Source organism: Megalops cyprinoides, chromosome 22 (assembly GCF_013368585.1).
Source record: "Megalops cyprinoides isolate fMegCyp1 chromosome 22, fMegCyp1.pri, whole genome shotgun sequence".
NCBI classification, from domain to species: Eukaryota; Metazoa; Chordata; class Actinopteri; order Elopiformes; family Megalopidae; genus Megalops; species Megalops cyprinoides.
Genome location: NC_050604.1, coordinates 16,793,521 through 16,808,055, shown reverse-complemented (window position 1 = coordinate 16,808,055; position 14,535 = coordinate 16,793,521). Strand labels below are relative to the sequence as shown.

Below are 14,535 nucleotides of genomic sequence, written 5' to 3'. Positions count from 1 at the left end.
TTTCATGATATATGTGCCTGCATCCCACTGTGGTGAGAGAGCTGGGCATGCATACGGGCCTACAACATTGCTGCAGCTGCAACTGCACTCTAGTACTGCAGTATGTGCAAGTCTCCTTTCACTGCGTGCATGCATCACATGAAACCACGTGGTAACGCATTCATTCAGCCCCATTGGTCCTATTGATTTCACAGCACGAATGAATTCATTTAAACTTAAGCGGAATGCAGGGTACAGCACAGGACCACATTGATCAAATGCATTGACAACAATCATATAAAAAAAAGATACACTGATTAACGTGGATTGAATTCAGATTGAAAGACTGCATTAAAATGAAAAATTGGTATTTTAAAGACACTGTAGCGACCGCATTCTTAATATCATTTCCAGTTTTACTGTCCTTCCTTTATGCAAAGGCACTTTATGTGTCAGTTTTTTGTTAGTTCTCTGTGTGTAGTAATTAAAGACTAATGTTTGCCTTCTAATTGTAATCAGCACACTAGGCAAACACTTGGATCTTATCAATTTCTCAATGCAGTTGTAGTGATTAAAATAACAACCTGCTGCATAACTAGACATTTTTTCCTATTCCAAATTATATTATGATTAGTCAATCTGTGTTTGAATCACTTTAGAGGAGCAGCTGCTCACAGATTTCTGTTTTCTATTTAAATATTAAAAACCTCATAAACATCTAGCCAGCAAAAGACAAATATGTCCTCGGAATAGGCAATACTACACCAGCTCAGCAGGAAATGACTAAATCTATAAAATCAGACTGAAACCATACGCATGTCAGTGAGTAAGAGAGAAGGCCTGATGGAAATCTAAATAATTTAACAAATGGAGGAACACTCAATCTAAGCAGATTCTGTTTTAAGACAAACTGATGTGCTCCTGTTTTAGGTAAACATTTATGTATTTGTAACATCTACAGATATTCTGTTAGATGCAAATTTGACCCAATAGAAACAGGATATAAATGACTTTTAATACTAGCTAGCCAAATGTGTTGTGCTTACTGTTCAGTTTTTGACAAATCTGCAGTAAACCACACCCATTTCACATCAGTCCAAACTAAAACTTAAATTACGCAAGTGAATATGAAAATCAATGGATAAGAATTCTGGCTGAGTGAAACATAATCAGAAATCTGTCACTGTCCTGCTGTGTGTGTTTTCCAATGGAAACCCTACCGTAATGCATCTGTGAATTGTAGTATCCAAATCTAGGTATATCAGCCTTGGGTATAACAACTGTCTTTATTTGATTTGCTGATATAAATGCCAACAATCATGTGTGTCCAAAGTTCACAGTCATGGCCCCCTAATTTTCATGCACTTTATATATCTGTCTCTTCATTTGATAGGAGGTAATAGGACATAGTGAGTCCAGCTAACTTTCCAACATTCCAGTGGGTCCAACTTTTCATTGATTACTGCTTTTTTGCAAGTGAGCTGATTAGTGCTTCCTCCTCTAGTTACCTATGTATCCTCACCATCAAAATTTAATGCCCTTGCAGCTGATATCCGTGCATTTTCTTTTCTTATTGATTCTTGTAATCTACCCTTCGCAAGTCATATAGCCAAGGACAGCTGCAGAGGCTCAATCAGTGCCTTTCAATTCATTTTTTCAGTTTGAGTGTCTGTGTAACATTAAATGTCTTTCTTTCCACCACAAAATATGATACTAATAATTGGTTTAAGAGAACGGACATCATGAAACCTGAGTAAAAAGTGAAATATTTCACCTGGTATACTTCTGGTGTTTACAGTGTTTGTGGCTTTTGTAATGTGAATTACAAAAGTGAATCAGTGAATCGTTATTATTAACAGCATTGGTGGTTAGACAACAATTAGAGGTTGCATGTCTCATGAAAGTGTTTTAATGCAACAGTAGGTGGCCCGTAAAGCATGCACATGTTCATATTTAAATACCTCCATCCATATTTACATATAAATGTCTCTTACCCTGAAAAATTCTTTTGTTGAGCCGGAGTCCAGAGTGCCATAAGCAATCTCTGTTTGCTTAGCCAGGTCCTCTGCCCCTTCAATAGGGGACACCATCCTCTCGACAGTCAAGAAGGCAGCCAGGTTTGCCGTGTAGGATGATATTATGATCAACGTAAAGAACCACCACACCCCGCCCACAATGCGACCTGAGAGGGATCTATTGATAGGTGTGAAACAGATTCATACAGAGTGAAATGGAAGCCAGAAGGTTAGAGCATTCAAATGCAAGGGACCATGCCACTCGCTGCAATTCCACTAAGGACCAATTATAAAAGTCCTACATATAATCTGCCTACTTTTATGTTTTTATTGACACAACCATGCTGTATGACTAATCACCTGAACAGTTGCTTTCAACTGTCACACGTGAAAATATTTGATCTGTCACAAACACTACCTAACATAAATCTACAATTTGCATAAACCAGTCGACAGATGGGTTGTGTGACAAGGTGTTACAAAACGATGAAAGCCTTATTGTACCAATTCAATATGACAAATAATGGTACTGATATAACGATGAAAAACCTGAAATAACAAAATGATGCTTATCAATATTTCTACAATAATATTTAGCATGAAAGTATGAGTGGGAACTGCACATGGAGAATGTCACAGATTATAGTCTAACAATTAACAGCAACACACTGGCTGCATGCTGTGTAAATTTATTCAGCGTGTGTGACTATGAGGTAACAAATGTTACAACAAGACTATGATAATAAACTGGAACTTAGAATGACCCGAGGGCGAAATTGCTGGTATATGTCGGCATTTCTATGATCCTCTTTGATGACATTTTTATGTTCCTTCTCCTCTTCCATTGGGTGAGAGAAGAGCAGAGTGTACTGCTGCTGAATGATTATTTCTCATTGGCTGTCAGCAGTCCAGCTCATGCTCCTGAAACTGGACACTGAATGTGATTTTAGTGAAAAATCTGGATGCTAGAAATAAGCCTACAGCTCATACAATAGGTCCTCTCAAGAACAATTATCATCACTTATAAGTACCTGACACTTTATAGAATTTACAATGTAAGGGTGACGTACAGTTTCAGCATGAATGTGGAAAATTTCAAACTTATTTTATTACTTGGTTATTTTCAGGGCTAAAGCAGGTCTAAGACTGAACAATGTGCTCTAAACTGAAGACAAACTCCAGCACAAACTCTACAACAGCTTTACCTGAGGAATCAGACACCCAACAACACCAGCAACAAAAAACCCAGATCTTTGCTTACGTTTCAGCAGGGGGCTCAAAGGTGCGGCTATTTCCATTAGCAAGCTGACAGAAGCAGAAGGTATACACATTTGGAAGGAAGATGTTAAATACAAGGTAAGAGAGAGGGTACTTGCAAAGCTGTTACTGTGCTATGGCCAAACTGTAATAGCACTAATATAGACCCATGGACCGTGGACCGTAAAATGGGAATATGCAGCAAAAACACGGTACCCCTCCAAGAGGACTGGAAATGAGTGACCTCGGGTATTTTACGGCCTCGGCATGGTGTGTATATGCTTGCAGAAGGAATACCCGACTGATGTCCAAGCGCGACCTCAGTCGTGCATTTCTTGTCCTGCATTGGCTCTTTGCTGTAAGAGGGAGAGTTTTGACACAAAACACAGCTCTCAGGGAACAAAGAGGTTTTTTTTCCATGGGAAAGATTGTAAACCAGGGAAGAGATTTTTCAGGAGGCAAACATATATGCACCATGGCATCAGACTGGGGCCGCAAATGCACGAAGCCAAAAGCGAGCGCGTGACGGACCAACCTTGGCGAAATATCGCATCCCTGCTGCATAAAGGCACCAAGAGAAAACCAGAGACTATTAAATATCCCGAATTCGTTAGTGGACTCGGTGGTCTGTATCTGCCCGTCCTCGTACTCCTCCGTGTGCCACTCGTAGGGGCTGAAACGGCTGACCAGAAAGAGGACCACGCTGACGCCGATGTAGGCGAACACGATGCACATCCAGATCTCGTAGGCCAAGGGGTCCAGGAAGGAGAACACCCCCGGTTTGGATTTCTGGGGCTTTTTGATCATGATGGAGATCCCCAGACTCATGAACGGCTTAGAGAAGTCGATCACTTCCTCACGTACCAGGGTTATAGTTAGGGGAGCCACTGCTATATCAGCTTTCTGTGAAAAATAAATAAATAACATGCTTCTTAGCTAGATTATGTTTTCATACCCTCAGTAGATGCCCTTACACAGGGCGATTTATATAGTTCACATTATTCATTTGCACAGTTGCGTACATTCTTAAAGCAATTCAGGTAAAGTGTTTGGCTCAGGGGTCTAAAGCAGACACCCCAACAGCAAATCAAAAGCGCACCATCAGAGTTACAAGCCAAGATCCTTAACCATTAACTTTGATTGCCACCTCTTCACAGAGTAAGAACAGTGCCACAGGGGCTGCTGCTCATCTCGGTTCTTAAATCAATATTTAGATGGGCGGGGTCGCCTCACCTAGTGCACCAGCTTCATCCGTTTGCTGGGCGAAAACGCAGCCTTAAATGCTGCCAAATGAAACTGTCCACCCACAGTGAAATTTGCAATGCATGCTAAAGAAGGTAATTTATCGCCACAAAGACAGTTTGGAATAGAATGATGCAACACTGAAGAGGTGGTCACATTTTTAACTCCAGATCGTGTGCGTTTGAGTGTGCAAGGATGTCCCTTCTAAGGGCAAAGCTGCTGCAAGTGTGCACATCTTTATAAAAATCCATCTGTAGATGTTACAGCGTAGCACAAACATCAGATCAAAACAAAACATTTTTTCCATCTTCCAGTTCCTTACCCCATATACTAACTCTCCCACCATTCCGTTCCAAATTTTAGTCTCCGCGTCTCTGGCTCCATACTTTCCGTCACCAACTATCTTCAGCTGGTATTTGAACCCACAGTGCTTAGCTATTTCTGCAGCCAGATCAACGCAATAGCCTTCATATCTGTCATTGTCTACAAAGAGGTCTGAATTCTTCTTAAGCATCACATACGGAGCTTCCTGATAATGACAAACAAATCAGAATTAAAATAATACAAAATCTGACTTTCATCTGCGACATATTTTATACAGACGTTAAAACAAAATTTATTATTTTAGAAAAGGAAATTAATAAGATAGAAATCATCACAATAATTTTGAGACTGGAAATGAATCTTTACCAAAATTGTGGTCACTATGACTGTCTTATTTTCCATTATCATTGAGTCATTTGGGAAGATATCTGATTTTGTCACAGCCATTTTGTCAACCTCATTCCAATATCCGATCTGAAAAAAAAAAGGATCAGAAAGGTATACATACATCAGAGCAGCTGTGAAAAAGAGCTTTCTGTAATAGTGTACTCAGAAAGAGCCCCGCTGATACCTTTTGTACAGTGCAAGTTAAACAAATTTCATGCTAGTAGCAGAAGTTGGTTTCACTTGAGCGGATATTAATTGACAAATCTATGGAACAGAAAGAGGGGAGCTTTGTGGCTGATTTACTTTGTGCTCAGTTGAATAGGTATTTCTCTGGGTATTGCTGCACAATTGCCTCTCAAATAATTCTAAGGGCAAATTGCCGACTCACAGCTTAAATTATTATCTGCCAGCAGTAATATGTCAATAATAAATGGGAGCAGTCTCCACAGCACAGTAAATATAAAATATGAATTTTATTCCATTCTTCTGGATGTGCAGGTGAGCCATGATCAGCCCTAAGGAAAGAGCCGTCTTACCTTAACGGGACCGCTGTTTTTTAGTTCCATGATATTAACAGTGTAGTTGATCCTCCTGCCGTATTGATCAAACTGTATGTTTCCCGTAAGGCCATCTACACGGACCTAAGGACCACAGAAAAGCAGTGATGGCGCTTCAGACGGAACCATAGAGAAAGCCCTGGATACATTTCCTCTGTACTTACAGATCTTGCTGTCCAGGGACCAATGGGGTTATACACAGCACATAGGGGGCATGGCCCAACCAGATACAGTCAAAGTACATTATTATAGTCACCACATTTTTAATGGAGACTGAGTTCTTTCACATTCTGTGATGCCTGAAATCACTGGCCTCTTCCAAATAGAGGCAGAAATCCCCAATGACTGACATGAACTTAGACTAAAACATAACAGTGACATTGACAACTAAGTCCGAATGCCTTGTTTCCTAAGACAATGGAAGGTTTTAATAGGCTATGATTAGCCAATCACCAGCTGTCAATAATTTGATAACTGCTGGAGAATTGGCCAGAAAGACCTGGGGTCTGTGCCATATCAGGAGGCTACAAAACTCTAAGCGCAGTGACGCTTCACCTGCTTAAGCGCCCTCTCTATCTCCACTCCTTGCGCCCAAGGCACAGCAGGGTTTGCCAGGCAGTCCCCGTTGTTGCCCCTGCGGATGATGTCAATTCTCTGTTTGTACAGGTAGCGGAACGCCTCCGTCATCACCTGCACAGCGTCGTAGGTCAGCGCGGAGGTGTACTGCGCAGCAGAAAGGAAGAGGACAGCCACCAGTGCTGTGGTGAGTGCTCTTGATACCCATGAGTCATACTCTGATATTAACAGAGCGTATGAATCGCTCTCATTAAATAGCAAGCTCTGATTGTCTCACTCTAATTTTACTGTCAGCTCCAGGGTACTCCTTCTCCTCTAACGCCTCCCATCGCTGGTCAAACTTGGCTACCAGAGGGTCATCAAAGTCGACAATCTGAAATCCAGACACATTTGCGCCGCCATACTGGATTTTCGATAAATCACCATCAACGAAGCCCTGAAAAAGAAAATGAAATGAGATATGTAATATGGCACACAGAAAAAGAAAAAGTAATGAGATATATAGTACAGCATACAGCAAAAGAAAAAGAAATGGAATACATAATATAGCATATAACAGTTAACAATGAGTATTTAAATGAGAATATATTTAAATAATAATGTCAAATTGATGAACTAGCATGAAACACAATCAGATAATTGATCAAACAAAATCAAATAAAATATTGAGCTCAAATCATGAAACCTACCAAATTTGCAATTATGTAGTGATATCCTTTGACGTGTCTACCAATCGTGATGACCTGGAAAGGAACAGATGTGTTTTTTTAATGGATTTTTTCTTTCATTTTAATCAATAATAAACACTTTTCTGCAGCACTGTGTTCAATGAAAGCACCTAACGGTAATGCACTACACACTGTTCTGTCAATTCCCATGACAGCCATGTGGAAGTAAGGCAGACATCCAGCGCAGTGCTCTGGCAGGTCTATTTGCATATGCAGAATAGCACTCAAAAGACTTTTACTACAGACTATTTGTAGCAGCTTGACTCCATTTTATGTCATGTTCAAAGACACAATGAGAGTTGCAACAATTGGGGTGGGCTGATCTCTAGCCCATTGAAGTGATGTACATAAAGCACCTGATATTTTATACAGACCCAAAAAAACAAGCTCCATTCTTTAGAGATAGTACACAGATCTGAAGCTGAATGTGGTAAACAATATAACATTACAGTGATATCAATGAAATTGTTTGACTGGAGGACTGCATTTGCCTCACCCTGCAATCTGGCATGAGCACAGAGATTGTCACAAGGGGTCATGCTTAAAGTAGTAAAATTGGCATTACCAAACATGGCTGACAAATTGGGATATGGGGACAAAGTGGGACAAAGCAAATTAAGGCACAATCCCTTGCCTATCATTCAGGTTACTGCAGTGCTACTGTCACTAGTGGCTGACAGTAAAAGATGGTTGCCTTGCTGGTTAGAAGTTCCCCAAAAACTCTGGAACAAAAATTTACTTCAAAAGTTACTCAGAAAAAAAAAAAGATTTTCCTCACCTGCTCCATGATGTCTTTCACTTTATCTTGCTCACAGTCTAAGATGACTCTCCTTTCTTTCTTGTTTTCCAGGTCTTGGAAGAGTGAGCGGTAAGCTTCATCCTTCTTTTCGTCCTTAAGGTTACCCACATTGATCGCGGTCACCTGCCACTTCTTCTCAGCGGCTGTGTCCAGCACGACCTGAAGTGTAGATAAACCTAGCAAAAACAAACATATCTTCTGTCAAGGCTTAAACCCTAGTCTTTTTTTCTCAGGTGCTTTTCCACATATAATGAAGACGCTTGAATGCAGTCGTGCCATAGGCAAAGAAGGTTCATTGTCTCAAGCAACTGTGTAAAAGCAACAAAAATAATTAAAATAGGAGCTGCCAGTCAAAGTAAAGTGAAAATGCTGTGTGAAATACCATACCGTTATTCAGTATTAAGTCCAAACTGCCTTGCATTTTTATTGAATAGGAAAAATAAATCTGTATGAGGATGTCTAGAAAGCAAATAAGTAAACACTATTATGTAGTATACCATCTCCATTTGGAAAGGTACATGAGTAGTGAATATCCTTTAAGGCAGGTACTGAGACTAGGTAGGACTATATTCCTCCAACTACATACATTTTGTCTCCAAGCACTTAAACGAAGTAGAGCTGGAATTAGGGTTTGGGTGAAGTACTCCTGGATCAGTGCCATATTCATATGTAACCTCCTATAACTATAACATAACTAAGTTCTAAATCAGAATCATGTCAGCATTCAACTGCCATATCATCATTTGTTTGAAATTTTTTTCAAAAACTTATAGCTAGTTCAGTGCAGTATCCCCTTAGGCATGCGTTTACTGTCTGAAGACAGTAGGACTAGAGGCATCCTCAATCCTCTGGTTACTTTCAACACCACAGCCAAAGCCTCACACTTCCAAAATAAAATTAAAGCATCAGATCAGTCAAGGCTATGTAATCTTAACTCTTTTTGCCTTATTGTCCAAACAATCTTACGCAAACTGTGTTTGAATGACTGTATTTGGAAAAAAAAAACACTACACATAAGTAAATATGTGTAGCCAACTACAGTGACTGGAAACACAACTACATATTAAAATGGAAAACAGATCAAAGATCCCAAAAGGAGTGAAGTTTTGTTTTCCATTTGTGATTCTCAGTATTCAGGAGCACAACTTTTACTTGTCCTTAGATGCAGGTCAATTGCAGTTTTTTCATTTGATTCTGCATATTAAAATGTTGGGGTTCAAGGCAGTTATTGAATACATACACATATACAGCTATTAATTTTTCAGCTATTAACTCTTGCCTTGAAAATTAAATAGCTGTACTAGCAAAGCTTGGCTAGTAATTTAGTAGCTGGGGAGCCATAACTGCTTACTGGACTAATTTTACCAGACCAGAGATAGTCAAAAATGAATTAGTCAGCTATCTTTCCAAGCTACATCATGTTTAACCTAAAGCAATGCAGGATTTATACAGGTTTTACAGTGACCTATTTTTAAAATATCATATTTGCATGTCATATGCAAAGTGAAGTTAGCATGATGAGGCTGGTATCATCATCATCATCATCAGCCATGACAGATCGGTAACAAGTAATTCTCATTTTCCACTAGCCTGCTGTACAATGAAATTCATAACTACATTTGCCTCTGGAAACTTCCTATAGTTACTGTACAGATAAAGCTGTCACATGACTGGATAAATTGACAATATTGTGAGGTAAGACTGACAACCATAGAGCTGTTTACTTTTATTGTGAAGCAGTGACCTTTCCCATAAACTTCTGAAAGATCTGTCATGATGCAAATTCCCTTTTTGCGGTCGTCCTTGAGCTCGGATTTAAAAGGGGAAGGATTTAAACCCGTAGATACAGATCAGTGGTGTCCCAGAAATAGCTGAGGTTTCAGGCAACAGAGAAGGTGCTTCAGTGAAGTTCTGAAGGAAGGGCATGTTGTGCAGGATTACACAGTTTTACAGGTGCTGATGCTATGCAGACTCACTTATCTTTACGATGTGTGAATTGGTGATTTCTTTGCTCATATCACAGAAACACATGAATATCCTTATCAACCAACCCATGGACATGCCTGGAAAGCAATTGCAAACTGCAATTCACATACTTTACAGGCACAATGGGAAAACTGTTAATAAACTGATTATAAAAAACCTGTTCCATGAGAACATTGGCTTGGGAGCTCTATTAGTCATTGAGAGAAGGGTGGGGCCTATTAGTCACTGCTATAAATAGATATTTTTTTTGTGAATGAAGACAAAAAGGTAATCATTTTTGTGAATGAATTGGTTCTGAAAGCAAGGAAACTACACTGTGCTCTGTGCTGTTGGACGTTCCCATGCTAGATTGTTTAATCTTTCAAAACAGCTAAATATTGAGCTTTACTTATATTATTTACACCTTCATCCATGGGGATGGACATCTCTTACATTTTACAAATTATGCATTCATTCAGAGTGGGTATTAACATAGTGTAAGAACTTCAGGTTAGGTGCTTGACACAAGGATACAACAACGGTGCCCAAACTAAGATTTAAACATACAGTCCTGAATGCATCACAGCCTAGCAGTTAGCTTTGTGGACTTTTATCTGGAAGGATGTATCAGGACACTAATAATATTGCATACTTTTACACACAACTCAGCATACATATAAAATGCTCCAAAATATTTGTGTGAATGTTTTAGTATACAATAGTTTACTTTTTATTTGAAAATATTGTTCCAGGGTCAGCCATATTCATGTAACTCTCACTATACAAGATTTAGCTTCCACTCAGATGAGCAGTATTTGATAGACATGTGAAACCATGTAACCAGTGGGCCTCCAAAGAGAGGTCCCCTCCGGTGGCAACGTCAATACTCCATAGGCATCACAGCAAAGTGATGGGCCATGCCAGGCCTGGAGGGCATCCTGCAGGTTTCAGGGCTCTCTTTCAATTAGCAGCTGATTTACAACTCCTACACCAGGTGACACGTACAGCAGTCCTAATATTGATAGAAATTGATCCATTAAGAGCTTAGCTAGGATCACAGAGAGCAAACTCTTTGGTCCTCAAGGTCTCCTTTTGCCTGCACCAGTAACACTGTTATTTATTGTGTATGTATGTAAGACATTTTCTTACGTTATACTTCTTATATATAATCCAAGACTACTTCAGTTGGCTTCAACTTGTCTCAAATATTATAGATCTACTTCTAAACAGCCATCAAGGCAGAAATTAGGGTTCAGAAATTAACAGGTTTATTTGAAAAAAAAGAGTCTTATGAAATGACACCTTGTTAGTTTCTTATCTGTCTGAAAATGTTATTAAATCTGGACAGAAGAACAGGTGAGGAAACCATGAGGCATCTGCAGCACAGGAATAAACACAACAAATAAAAGAAATGCAGGAAGTGGAGTTGTATGGAGTTGGAAGGCTGTATGCATGGGTATAGTATGTGTGGCAGTGACACCAATAAAACAGTATCATTCAGAAATTAATTTATGAAATTTTCTAGAAAAAAAAAAAAGTGTATTTCATTACTCTATGCGTCTGTCAGTGTCTAAACACGGTGCTATCCATAACAAATTCCCAAGACAACAAACCATTTTAGTGTTTTATCACTTTAAAATAGACTGTATGAGATTCAAATTTACAAACCAGAGGGGAATAGTTCAATAGTTCAATAACAATAGTTCATTGTTCACAATCTTCACATTTGAGAAATATATATATTGTCAGAATGGCATTTCAGATCAGAGAGCAAATTAAATTGAACTTTTCTTGGAGTACCCGGGTAATTTTTTTATTTGTTAGAAAACTGCATGGGTATGTTTTCATGTGAGAAATTATTATTGATAGCTCAATTGCCTACTATGTAAAGTGTGATCCAACCTGAAAAACTGAAGTATGATGTGTGTATCATGACATTTCCCACAGAAATGCCAAGATACCCCCTCTAATCACTTTACATTCATAGACTATTTTTTGTCAGCTTGAGTTAAATACACTCTGGATGAATCAAGCTATTCCCATGGCTGATGAACTTGATGTATCTTATATCTGCATGCATAATAATAATAATAATAATAATAATAATAATAATAATTTCTCATTGTTGCAGTATTTATATAGTTCATTTTGAAGTGCTTTACAATGTAGGGGGTATGGCAGCCACCACCCTCTTTGTGGAACACCGAACTGAGTGATTTGTAGTTGCCAGTTTCCATCAGAATACGCAGCTGCAGAATACTCAGGTACACCAAGAGGAATTTAACCAATGGGCAGTCAGTGGGAATCTGGCCCAGACCTTTGTGTTAATCCTTATCTGAGGTGTTTCAGGGGGTTAGATATGAATTTAGGTGGCTGAGATTATATTCAGTCAGTGAAGTGGTACATGTATTTTCTAAAATACTTCTAAAATAAAAGTTGGAAGTTTTATTTTGTAATCGCTGCACATTATAACTCCAAATTGCCAACCTATTGAAAGACATGGCTACCTCAACCTTGTTCAAAAAGAAATGACCAAGATCTCTGAATAGCATCTCATTCTGAGGCAAACCTGAAACATTACATTAGAAAGATTCATAACAGCATTGCAAATTACAGCATTAACAAAAATGACATAAACAAGACAAAATGACAAAATTATCGGCCCCACCGTTCCGATGTTAATGAATGATACTCAAATTCTCATTTGTCCCCACTAAATGGCAGTCCATTGAGTTAGCTTGATGTACTCTTGCTGGCTGGATGTAGTCCTCACAGTGGGTACTGTTTGTTCATGCATGGAGCCTCCAGGGGTGTGAATTCCTGAACTATCAGACTAAATCAGATCAACCACATAGGGAGACCAGCAAACCATGAGGCCAACGTGCCACACAGCCAACAGATTAAACAAAATAAAGTCAATGGAAATCATCACTTTCCTGCTGTCACCTTGTTAGAAATAGCTACAGTAGCAACTTTATTCATCTTCAATAGGAAACTGAAATTATTTTAAATGCAATTAAGCTGCTTGATTCTACACACTTGTGCAAAAGTTTTGTATTCTACCAGATGCTTGTGTAGGTCGCCTAATAGGGACGTGTTTAGTGCTACCATACTATAAAACTGCATGGGATTCCCAAAAGTCTTTTTTAATAACTTCCATTGGCTCTTCTAACGTTGACTATATTTTAGGTCAGGTGGAGCAAGAAATCTTCAACCTTCAGCAGCATGCAATTAAACCCCAGTAATCAAATGTGCTCCCCAAAAAATTAAGATATATGACGACTCTTCGGGTGCACACATTTATCTAACACATTCCTGTGTGAATTAAGACTGTAAACATTTTACATGATGTAAGTGGCTCACCTCCCCATTACTCTATTAGAAGGGCTGAAAAGTGAATTGTTTAGTCATTTTACACATCCTGTTATGTTGTTAACATAAGAGTATTTTACATAGGAACATTACAGTAAAGACAGACACTGGCTGGCTATGAAAATTCTTTTCATTTAATTTCTTTTTATCCATTAAATTTACCTATTATTACTCGTTTTGGACTGCCCTGTCCCACTGCACTCACATTGCCTGATGTGTTTAACCATGCCCTCCACATCCTTTTAATGCCATCCCAACAATAAGTGTTCCTGTGTCCCCATCCCTGATAAGTACCATTTACCTGCCTCAATGGACAAGATGACTGGACCATCACTGTACTTCAAAAGACATGACATCTACTGTTGGATGGAAGGTCCCTTTCATAGCTTATCTGAGACCACCATTCTCTCCATGCCACCAAACTCCATCTAGACTCGAAGTACTGCAGTCAACTGATGGATTTTTCATGTCATTCTGCTGTTGACATTCCGCTGTTTCCCAGGAGTCACTCAACTGACGTTTCCTGGGGTATGGGCATAATTTTCCTGTTTTTATTTATTTTTTATTAATTGGCCCTGCATTCTCTGTTTTTTGATATCCTGTGGAAAACACCAGGTTCAGAGCTTTGTTACCACTCCCATGGCAAAAATGCAGCATAACAAATAAAATCTGATTGTGTGATTGAATACTTTATGAATGCTTTGTATGTTCAGCAATATTTAAGCTCTGTTCATTTCCTGCTGTCTTAGTATATCCTATTCTATAATTTCACTGGGGATCTTATTCATATATTTTTTTCCAGAAAGCATACAGCTGAATCCCGGGCCAAAATTAGTTGCTAAATGATCCATGACAAATAACTGTGAGGTAAACTACTGATAAGCACAGACCTTGGTGACCTTTTTTGGCTCGTCCCCCCTGCCCCCCCACCGCCGCCGCGACATCCCAGTGCATCTCTAAAATAATATTCAAACACATCGACAAATACATCCGAGATGGATATGATATATCATCCAGGCCATTACATACATCTGTTATAAATACTCTCTTACCTTCGAGAAACACAGAGGTGGCACTTTGAGATAAAAATGAAAAAGGCCGGGAGGGGGGGGTTGTTCTGCACTAAAGATGCGCGCTGTTATTGTGCGCCGGGAATGCTCTGCAGCAGAGCAAACTCCCACAGGGCGCATTCTGTCTCTTCTGATAATAGAGTGTCACGGCTGATTTCATTTCTAGGACTAAGGAGCTGGCGATTTATACGGCCAGCAACTCCAGCAGGGCACGGTCCTGACAGCCGTGCTTGATAGCTTACAATACACATGAGAACGGTGCAG

General features: G+C 39.3%; 1 protein-coding gene across 5 annotated transcripts in view; it reads right to left on the bottom strand.

Annotated features, from left to right (window-relative positions):
* The window catches only part of LOC118769855 (glutamate receptor 2-like), a 32,380-nt gene that overhangs the window by 5,371 nt on the left and 12,474 nt on the right, over positions 1-14,535 (bottom strand). For all 5 annotated transcript variants that reach the window (XM_036517225.1, XM_036517221.1, XM_036517222.1 and 2 more), the window contains exons 4-12: positions 7,844-8,040; positions 7,027-7,080; positions 6,615-6,773; positions 6,317-6,484; positions 5,741-5,845; positions 5,184-5,291; positions 4,816-5,022; positions 3,787-4,154; positions 1,974-2,172 (exon numbers count right to left, since the gene is read on the bottom strand). In XM_036517225.1, coding sequence (XP_036373118.1) covers positions 1,974-2,172; positions 3,787-4,154; positions 4,816-5,022; positions 5,184-5,291; positions 5,741-5,845; positions 6,317-6,484; positions 6,615-6,773; positions 7,027-7,080; positions 7,844-8,040 — 1,565 coding nt within the window. The remainder of the gene's footprint in view (positions 1-1,973; positions 2,173-3,786; positions 4,155-4,815; positions 5,023-5,183; positions 5,292-5,740; positions 5,846-6,316; positions 6,485-6,614; positions 6,774-7,026; positions 7,081-7,843; positions 8,041-14,535) is intronic.